Below are 10933 nucleotides of genomic sequence, written 5' to 3'. Positions count from 1 at the left end.
TAAATCCTAAATATAATTACTTAATCATAATTAATGTAAAGTAATAATAATTAGTGTAAAGAAAACAATGATGGGATTGAAGTCTGTTAGATTAAGCGTGCTTAAGTGAGAGTAGTACTAAGATGGGTGACCTCCGGCTAAGTGGGCTGTAAAACAGTGACATCAGATCTTAACGAGTAATACTGTCTCTGCTAGGGACAGGACCGACGGTAGAGAAAAGGTAAGACTGATCTCTAAGAGATATGAGACAACACTAACAGTTAGACGCGCACCTCTCCGAACTCGTGGGCCTAACAGCCTGACCCATTAGCACCCAAGTAGGTGCACTCTGTGCTGCAAGAAATATAAAGAAATAAAGTTGCGCTTTGGTTAATAACTATAACTTTTGACTTAGTGTCTAGGTGCCTATGCGGCTGCGTAGATGGTTCCTAGGTGGTTTTTTTAAAATATGTTAATTAATAATGAAAATATTATAAAATATTTTATAATATAAAAATTAGTAAAAATGTGCATAGATGTTTCAACGTTTTCATTATTATTTTTTCAACCATGCTTACTAATGTGTTCTCTCGCATCTCTCTCTTCGTGTCGATTTTCTATACGTCAATTTAATCACTAAAAATTTATTCGCATACAAACTCAGTGTAATAATAATGATGATAATAATAATAATAATCTCCACATATAAATTAATACTCGGTTCACTACATATAAAACTTGAAATACCATTTTCAAAAATTGATTTAAAATGTGAAACGACCAAAGCCTCATCCGAAGACCAAAGGGTAGGAAATATGAAAATGTATTTATTTATTGTTACTAATTTCACCATAAAAAAAAAAATTTATACGAGAGCCGAAATTGTAATATTTACCTCTATATATATAGCCCATGTATAAAGTTAAAACTGTACGTGTTCCAGTTTCTCTTTGCTGATGCGTTCTTCCATCTTCGCCGATCATTAAACAATTTTATTACACACACACACGAGGTACTGCGTATAAGGAATATGAGGAGTCTTGCGATGAGGAGGACATTATGGGAACCGAGACAGTTCAAAACCTGCCGACGTTGGCTGACTCAATCTGCCGATGCATGTGTTGTGGCGAACGACGCGAACATAACTCCTAAGATGCCACCCTACGAATACACTCCGCCAAGATACACCGGCCCCGCCGCCGACGAGATTTTGAAGAAGCGGAGAGAATTTCTTAGCCCTTCGATGTTTCACTTGTACAAAAAACCCGTGAGTTGTTTTACATGCATGTTTAAAATCGTAAAAAGAAAAAAAAAATCATTGCTGGATAAAATCATCCATGCATTTTAATTGGAAGACCATGCCATTTTTGAAAATTGTTAAGAAATGATATTTTTTTTGTTTGTTTCATTTGTGATCTAGATTTAACCTCTCCTATAATCATCAAAGTCGAGTGCCGGTTGACGTTAACTCTTAACAAGATAAAATTTAACTCGTACTCAATTATTTTATTGAAAATTAATCCAGCGTAATATTTATTTGGCCCATAATTGTTTTAAATCTTTGTACATTCTAGTCATGTTTATGTTATATGCAATACTTTGTGAAAGCAACATGCAACTTTTCCTTGAAGTTTATGGAGTTTGATAAAATAAAGTGACAAAAGACTAATATTCTTGGTTAAGTTAGTATATAAAAAGATTGTAAGCTCTAGCTACCAGCTATAGGTGCACAATTTGTACAAGGATGATGTTTTGATTATTGATAAATGTTCGATTTTATAAACTACATATGTATAAAATTGTAAATTTTTCTAGTTTGAAAGAGGGAAGATTGCTCACAGGAGACCACTTGGATAAGATCTTAGCCACATGTATGGATTTCTTCTTTTGCTTGTGATGTTAGTAGAAGTGATAAGGATGATTACTTAGTTTTACAGAATGACATACCAATAGATATCTGTTATTATGAGGTGTTGTTGCTTAGTATATAGATATAGATTGTGTTGAATGAGATTTACAAGGTGTGTTTTGATAATTAAATGAATGGGATCATGGGTGATAATGATTTAATTGATATGTCACTGTTGAGATGAGCGCCAAAGTGTTGAGGGGTGAATTGCTTTACACAGGTCAACATAGTGCACGGCAAGATGCAATACTTATTTGATGAGAATGGCCGTAGATATGTCGATGCTTTCGGTGGTATTGCGACAGTGTGTTGTGGCCATTGTCACCCTGATGTGGTTAAAGCTGTTATCGATCAAACCAAAAGTTTGCAACACTCAACTATTCTGTATCTAAATCATGCAATTGCCGATTTTGCCGAAGCACTGGCTTCCAAGCTCCCTGGAGATCTCAAGGTATGTATCATACTTTGTCTTTTGGTAGAGCAGCCGATGCATCTGGTGGCTTGTGTTCCATTAGCCACCTCTATCTTCTGTCACGGCTTAAGACCAAAAAATCATAATCAGAAAACTGTGATATGTGAAGAAGGTATGTTCTTAATGTACTGGGATTGATGGTGTAGGTTGTTTTCTTTACTAACTCTGGGACGGAGGCGAATGAACTAGCGATGATGATGGCTCGATTATACACTGGTTGCCATGATATCATATCCCTCAGAAACGCGTACCATGGAAACGCGGCGGGGACCATGGGAGCAACTGCACAATGTAATTGGAAATTCAATGTTGTCCAGGTACAAGCCAGTTGTATCATATTGATTATTGGAACTTGTTTTGGAATAAGTCAGATGAAGCATGTAAAATTTTAACTGTATTTCAAAAAGATTTATTGATAGTATGTTTCAATCAACAGAGTGGAGTTCACCATGCCGTGAATCCAGACCCTTACAGAGGTTTATTTGGTGCGGATGGTGAAAAATACGCAAAAGATGTTCAAGATTTAATCCAGTTTGGAACTTCTGGTCATGTAGCTGGTTTTATATCTGAAGCAATACAGGTGGCTACTCTCCTAAACATTATTAATAGGGAAAATATATCGTTCTTTTACTTTATTTTTTTCCGTACAACAGGGTGTAGGTGGGATTGTTGAATTAGCTCCAGGTTATTTGCCTGCTGTATACCACAGCATAAGAAAGGCAGGGGGAATTTGTATTGCAGACGAGATTCAGTCAGGATTTGCTCGCACTGGAAGCCATTTCTGGGGATTTGAGTCCCATGATGTTGTGCCTGATATAGTTACAATGGCTAAGGTTGATTTGAATATCTTCAATTCTGTCGAGTGAACATCCCTTAAGCCGCATCTAAAGAATATGTATATTGCTTGCTTATTGGATTATAGGGGATAGGCAACGGAGTTCCCCTCGGAGCTGTAGTGACTACTCCTAAGGTTGCTGAAGTCTTGACCCGAAGAAGTTACTTCAACACTTTCGGAGGAAACCCCGTCTGTACAGCAGCTGGACTCGCTGTTCTTAGAGTCATAGACAGAGAAAACCTTCAAGAAAACGCCCATGTTGTTGGTTCTTACCTAAAAGATCGCCTCAATTCTCTCAAAGCCAAACATGGAAGTAAAGTTGCCTCCTTTTTCTCGTATAGATTCAAATTTTCACAACTCCTAATATATTCCCTTTTACATTTTATACCTGGATGCATAGTTATTGGTGATGTCAGAGGAAGAGGATTAATGCTTGGGGTTGAACTGGTCACGGATCGCCAACTGAAAACCCCTGCGAACATCGAAATTCTTCAAGTGATGGACCAAATGAAAGGTACCTTGTTTTTTGTCCCTTTCTAAGACAATGAAACATCAACAAATGCCAACCGTAGTAACATAAAATTTGAGTGTCAAGATATGGGAGTACTTATCGGCAAAGGAGGCTTCCATGGAAATGTTTTCAGAATTACACCTCCACTCTGCTTCAGTGGGGATGATGCTGGTAAATGGCAATAATTCTATCTAATACTTGCACGCTGTTTGTTTTTACTTTACTAATTTAGTTGTTGTTTGTTCATGATACAGACTTTGTTGTGGATGTAATGGACCTTGCAATGACCAAATTGTGAGAACATGCCATCAAGTTCAGCTGGATCTTTTGCTTCTTCAATGGTGACTTTGTCATCAGTTGTTCAGATATGAATCACTATTGATCAAATATCCTCTGTACTTTAGTCCCTAATGAATGACTTTTAATCTCTTCCTTTATTTTCACTTTTCACGTTTATCCGTTTTTATAATTACAGTCAGCATTTTATAACACAGAAACGAGTTCACAAACAACAGTAATTTTTTAGTAAGTAATACGTGTGAAGCATGTGGATCACATATTCTTTTGAAATCATAGAATGACAAATACGTTAATTAAATTGTGACTGCTAAAGTTACACAACATACAACATGTCCGAGCCATAAACAATAAAAACGATAAATACATGTATTTATTCAAAAACTTCAAATTCAAACCAATATATTCACTTGTCTTTTTTTTTCGTCTATTTATACAAAAAAAAGATCCTCTAAATAGACATAAACCACTTTATTTAATCTAACCTCTTAATTCTATTTCCAATAATATGTCGGAACTATATGATTTCCACAACATCTTTTCAGTATTTCTTCTAATGATATCATTAAAATTAATTATAATATATAGTTACTTACATGCAAAAGATATGTCATATAATTGTTAATCGTCAATCTTATTCACAATATTAGCAATATAAAAACTGTTACTCGAATACAACCAGCATAATCTCGGTTTCAAAGGGAACGATCATCTGGTATGTCATCGGTTTTATTATCAGTTTTTTTGAACATTTGGTCAAATGGTGCATATGAATTGATTACCACTTAGCGGTAGGTTTTAATAAATAATTATTTCATGACAAAATACAAAAACTGGCGACGAGAGATAACAAATGATATTATTTGTCCAAAGTATAGTTTCCAAGACATAAAAACAAATGAAAAAACCTGTCCTTAAAATTTCAAGAAATGAAACCAGAAACTACCAAATGATAGCACCTACCAACCATCCTAAGTGCTAATCTATTTCATCAAGTAGCTCCTGTCTTTCAATGCTGGCTCCAACTATAGTGCAATGACTCTAGATCAGATCAAATCAAATCAGATCAAATATCTACACCACTCATACTCCACACTAAAAAACATTTACACCAAAATGATATGATGCAACTAGAATCCCCAAATCACTTCCTTCCACCAACCATGCTATGGTTGTTTGATCCTGATAAGCTTGGTGATGAATGACTTGTTCCTTTAAATCCTCCATCCGTACTGCCAAATACATTAAGATCTTCAAACAACCTGTATGATGGAATAAATGGTTTTTGTCCTGCATTGGGAGCCACAGACCTCGGACTGGAGTTGCCAATCGTATTTCCATTACCTGATTCTTGTCGCAAAGGCCTAGGCATGGATGATGGCGTGGGTCTTGGAGTTTCGTATGTGTTAGGTAGTCTAGGCCCAGGATTTGGATTGCTGAAGTAGCCAGGAGTAGAGGCCCATGGTGGAGGAGGATACACAGTCGGGGCATACTGGGTATATTGAGGTGTCGTAAGAGAAGATTGTGGTTGTTGAAGGGGCTGCTGCTCAGTTTGAGGACGAGTGTCATGTTGGGCTCGGGGCTGAGCCCATGGGGCTACATAATTGTTGAAGGCCACACCAGGGTGACCGGGATAAGCCTCGGAAGAAAATGTAACACCTGGACTAACTGACGGAATATGCCCCTGAGTTGTGCCATGCACTGGAGAAGTCGGAGTCTGAGAAGGTTGCTCAGTTGATAACGTGATGCTCAGAAGGTCTATAATATCTTGATCTTTGGTTCGTACTGGAGCAGTTGTGGTGGTAGGAACTAGAGCATTACTTATGGAAGAGCTTAAGGGGGATTCTGGAGATGCTGCCTCTTGCATCGTCTTTACAAGAGTCAAATCTTCAACTTTCACCTCAGACGTGCTATTTGAAGCAGTAACGGGAGTTTTTGAATGTCTGCATGCATGCCAAACATACTTCACTACCAATTAATGAATGCAGATAAATCATAATTACAGATTAATTTTCATGAGCGCATATTTGAATGCAACGAAACTTGAAAAATAAACCAAGAGTTCGAAACTGCGACAGCATCCACCAAACTTTTCATCTACATGATAGTTTAGTGTTGATTTCGCACCTTGAGGTGGATGGTTTCTTAAACAACAACCTTAGGTCTCTTTTATAAACTAGCGGAGTAAATAGTTTTCTTTGAGTGAAAGTCAACTGCGGTTGCTTTTATTATTAAAATACAAAAAAAATATTCAATGATTAATTAAAAAGTCGTGCAAGCTCATGAATAGATAAAGTTAAGCTCGAGCTAGAAAAAATTTGAGCCTGCTGAGTTAAAAAGAAAAGGAAAAAAAGAACTAGTTTCAATCGAGCTCAACTCGCATAATACACCAACTCCGGTCAATTCAAAATTACCAAAAAAATGGTTGTACATTTATATTCCAGTTTCAAAATGATGGTGATATACAGGTGAGCTGCTAGATTTTTCCACTTGATAGAATGTGTGAGGGGAATTATGAATAAAGTTATACCTTCGAGCTAGCAAAGCAAACTCGTCTTCCTCTTCCTCCTCTTCCTCAGTCTCTTTATGAACAGGAACAACTGGTACAGAAGGGGCAGTATTTGCTGTATCCTTGACTACCTCAACTTCAGCAGGTTGGAGACTGGAGTTACGTTTTTCTGCTGCCCCGGGCTGCACATTTGTCACTTGAACAGGTAGTGGGGAACCGGAGGCTATTGCATCATGCTTTGCGAGTGAACTCTGCAGACTATCATTCAATTCAAGACCCTGACCAAGAAGTTCTTCATCCCTGTCATGGTGACAAATTCAGATTACAGGACAAAAAAATTTATAGTGCATAAAATTTAGAGGGGAAAAACTCAAAGATGACAACAGAAAACAAGAAAGATGAATAAAAACAAAATAAATATATGAATGACAGACCCTGTTGTTGATAACATCTGCATCAACTTCTTTTGATTGGCACGACATTGCTCGACAAGGTCAACTATCACTTCATCTTTAACAGACTACAAGGAAAAATGAACATTATTTTTTAAGTTTGAGACAAGATCTTATGATCGAGAGGTAAAATTGACATTTCTATATACCGTGCGATCACTTGGATCAATAGCTTGCAGCATGTCAATCAAGAGAGCCAAAACTTCTCGCATGGAATTTATGCTAGATGAGCTACATAAATGAAAATTGGAGCGTGGATATATTAGAATTAAGCTGAAGATGTTGAGATAAGAGTCAGAATAATTGGGTAAAAAAACCATGCTACAAACAGTGTAGGGTCAAAACCTCAAATTTTCTTCAGCTGACATTGCTTCATCTAGTCGTGTTGAAGAACTACTTGGCATCCCATAACCTGGTTGAGGAAGTCTTGATGTTAGGTGTGTGGCTGGTGGAGTAAAAATTGGAGCTGCATCTGGTGGCCGACTAGGAAATTCTACACCAGCACGCTGCCACATCATAACATCCAGCAGTCACTTAAAAATCAATCCAACGAGCCCAGTAAAAGTTATTATTACCTCAAAAGGCAACTAATAGCGAAGAAGAAAACTACATCTAGTTTGATTCAGCAGAATGATGAAATAAACACATAGAGGTTACATCAATATAGACAAGCACGAGGAAATCCAAAGAAGAAGATTTACCCTCAAGTCCTCGTAAGCTATGTAATATTGAGGATATCTTCCTCCAGATCCACCAAATGCTTCGTACCAAGAGCCTATTAGTGTTAAAATTTTATCCCTCACATGCATATCTGTCTGGAGAAATCATCCAAGAAACAACCTATTAGAGTAGACTCTATTACGAAACCGAGCAGGTAATTTAATGTAGGGCTATAAAATTTGTGTAAAATAACTCAAGAGGGAGGAAAACGAATAAACAGTTCTAAGCAAATGAAGATAAAAGATGAGTGATGAATTGGTAACTCACTAAAAATGGCAACCAAATATACAACGCAGATTGAAATTACTACACACAAACTCATCCAACAATCAACACAAACTGATTTTTTTTATGTGGTGCTGGGTCACAACCGCCCGTCTTAAGACTCCATAAGTTTCATGAGGTTTTAGAAACTAATGATGACCGTCTCACCGGCAGCATACACTAGTTGGTAACTAGCTTTTACATTTGTTAACTTTCTGTGTTCCAATTCAATAGAAGCTGAAACTAATTAAAATATAACAAAGAACGACCCGCATAGAATCGGATAGGACATCATTCAATAGCAACATCACTGGAACATTCACCGCTTAATCAGGTAAAAAATAATTATGAACTTAAGTTAGGAAAAAAGAAATAAAGTGCTGTCAATATCCCCAAACTTAAAGAAAAGAAAGCTTGCCTTTTTCTTAACAATCTTGACCATCTCCTGCAGTATATTTCTTTCTGCGATTTGCATATGAACGTAATCACCACAGTTCTTGACCATCGTCTCCAGAAGCTACAAAAAGATATAGTTATCAATTAAAATGGGAATTAAAAACATAGAGTTAGCTGGTGTTGATAGACAACTTCCTTATGAATCAACTTTTTCGAAAAAAAATTATCCTGCTCTAGTTACAAATTAAGTTTGGTGATCTACAAGATTCGTCCAACAAAATTACTTTAGCTCATATGTACCGTTAAAGCAAGTAACTGAACTTTAGGATTCTTGTGCTGCAACCGTTTCTTCACAGCTTTCACAACATCTTTTGCCAGCCTAACCAAGTGAAACACATCATCAGCCTTGAAAAATGTTACTACTCTGTTAATTTCAATCAAGAAAAAACAGAGACAAGGACAAACAGATAGAACTTCAACTAGATATTACAAACACCCAAACTAAAATAACCATCAACACCACACCCCTTTTCCTATTTCATAATGACAACATAGAAAAGTTTGAATTTTGATAATCTTATCCTTCAAACTATCAAGAAGCTTGATTGACATCCCCAATTTGAGATTCCAAAATCAACATTAAAAAGAAGAGAAAAACACCAACCCTTATCCATTTACCGCTCGCAAATAAGACAATAGAACCAAAAAAATCAACAATCAAAAGAAGCAGCAAAAAACCAATCTACTTATTCACAAAATCCAAACGAAACCCGTAAAACTCCACCGATTTCAACAAAATCAGGAGAAAAAAACCCAACAAAAATTATACAAAAAGAAGTCAACTTTGCATGAAAACAAGCAAAGGTAAAAAAAAATAACAACATATATATACACATGCATATATACACACACACAAACATACATCTGATTCGAATTGATGGTATCACAAATATCAATATTCATAGTCCAATCAGGTCCGATCAAGAACTCGCTCGTCGCTTTCTCAACCCTAACAGTAGCTGAAGAAGATGACGCGATTGAAGCCATGGATGACATCATCTTTTCTCCTACACCTGAACGGCCCCTTTAATCCCGTGAAGAATAATCAGGAAAGCCAGGAATTTTTGTGGGTTTGACTATTGCGGTTCGTTACTTCTTGAAAGCTTTTTTTTTTTTTTAAACACTTGTTCCAAGAAAACACACGAAAGTTTCATCCTTTTTTCTTCTTTATGCTGTTCGTGTATTAAAAATTTTAAAAAGATTTTTGCTTTTACTATAATTATTATTTCTTTCGGGCAAGTATTTTATACAGGACCACAAAATTAATGAGTTCTTCAGAAATACAGTTCTTTTTTCTTGATTGATCATAGCCAATATCAGTGGTCCATTTTTCTTTTCTTTACCAATGTTACACATTTCATGTGAGATTTAAATTTCATTTTTCTGTCAATTGTCCCATTTATATATTTAATGAAAAAATATTAATTTAATATGATTATACATACNATGGAACGGTAAAGGGGGAAAGTAGTACTAAATTTGGATAAGGCTAAAATTCTAACCGTTCCATTTTGTCACCTCATTACAATGTTTTGTAAATTATTTGACAACAACATTAAAAAATAAAAAACTAGAAAATGGAAAACAAATATGTCGATATCTTTTGCGCTAAACAGAGATAACTTCATAACAAGCTTCACCATCATACCAAAAAGAAGAAGTGAACTTTGATATTTTTCTCACATTGAAATTGTCGTGTAGGTAGGACCAAGATCATGACGTATTTTTTTAAAACATGTAATAATTTTGTTACGTTTTAGAATTTTATGTCCGAACAGAATAAAGACATATGTCAAAAAATGATACATGTCATAATCTTGGTTCGTGCAACTAGTGTTAATGATTTTATATATTGATTGGACAAGGAATTCATTTGGCTTAAAAAAATTCCATTAATTTAGCCTAGAATTAAGTATTTTATTACAAGTATTGATATCTGATCCTAAATTTCAGGTGTATCTATACTATTATATTGATGAAGAGATTTTTATATTAAATATTTTCTTCTCTAAAGCACATCAAATTTTATTCCCTATAATGTCTCATTTTCACGATTATTAATATGCAAAAATAATTTAATATGAAAATCGAGATTGGAAATTAAGTGGGATAAACATCAGAGTAATTCTCTCAATATCCTGACAAGATTAGATGATGTGTCATATTCCACACGTTTTAATGGATGTTGTATTACATGTTGATGATCCAAATACTAAAATTTCACTACGTCGTAACGAAAAAATAATCCAATTTAACATTGAAAATCCAAGAGGGGGTTGAGACCTTAATTTTGGCATATTAATTGTGTGTCATTCTTTGACCATAGATTTAGCATGTGAAATTTGAATCATCAACGTTAGACTGCCTACTTTGATGGACCTATGAGGATGAAAGGAATCAGAGTCTAATTAAATAAAAGATTATGCAATAAACATGTTAAATAACTTTTCATTTAATTTTTATGTGTAAATAAAATAATTCCAAAACACGAATAGCTCCATCAATTAAATTGATCATCAATGAGATTTT

The 10933-nt window shown here is 35.5% G+C and overlaps 2 protein-coding genes across 2 annotated transcripts; one reads left to right on the top strand and one right to left on the bottom strand.

Annotated features, from left to right (window-relative positions):
• The first annotated feature begins 903 nt into the window (after window positions 1–903).
• Window positions 904–4143, top strand: LOC140987121 (alanine--glyoxylate aminotransferase 2 homolog 3, mitochondrial-like). The gene is made up of 9 exons (XM_073455531.1): window positions 904–1246; window positions 2109–2339; window positions 2507–2677; window positions 2797–2940; window positions 3014–3193; window positions 3283–3508; window positions 3596–3709; window positions 3791–3877; window positions 3961–4143. The coding sequence occupies exons 1-9, from the start codon at window positions 1010–1012 to the stop codon at window positions 4002–4004; spliced, it is 1434 nt and encodes a 477-aa protein (XP_073311632.1). The 5' UTR covers window positions 904–1009; the 3' UTR covers window positions 4005–4143.
• A 702-nt stretch (window positions 4144–4845) lies between these two features.
• Window positions 4846–9586, bottom strand: LOC140987114 (TOM1-like protein 6). The gene is made up of 9 exons (XM_073455521.1): window positions 9267–9586; window positions 8645–8723; window positions 8367–8465; window positions 7666–7779; window positions 7310–7470; window positions 7114–7195; window positions 6947–7032; window positions 6534–6812; window positions 4846–5946 (listed from the first exon to the last, which is right to left on the bottom strand). Exons 1-9 carry the CDS (start codon window positions 9401–9403, stop codon window positions 5148–5150), a joined length of 1836 nt encoding a protein of 611 aa, XP_073311622.1. The 5' UTR covers window positions 9404–9586; the 3' UTR covers window positions 4846–5147.
• Between the last annotated feature and the right edge of the window lie 1347 nt (window positions 9587–10933).

The sequence above is a fragment of the Primulina huaijiensis genome, chromosome 1 (genome assembly GCF_012295235.1).
Source record: "Primulina huaijiensis isolate GDHJ02 chromosome 1, ASM1229523v2, whole genome shotgun sequence".
Lineage (NCBI taxonomy): Eukaryota > Viridiplantae > Streptophyta > Magnoliopsida > Lamiales > Gesneriaceae > Primulina > Primulina huaijiensis.
This window is presented reverse-complemented; position numbering and strand designations above follow the sequence as displayed.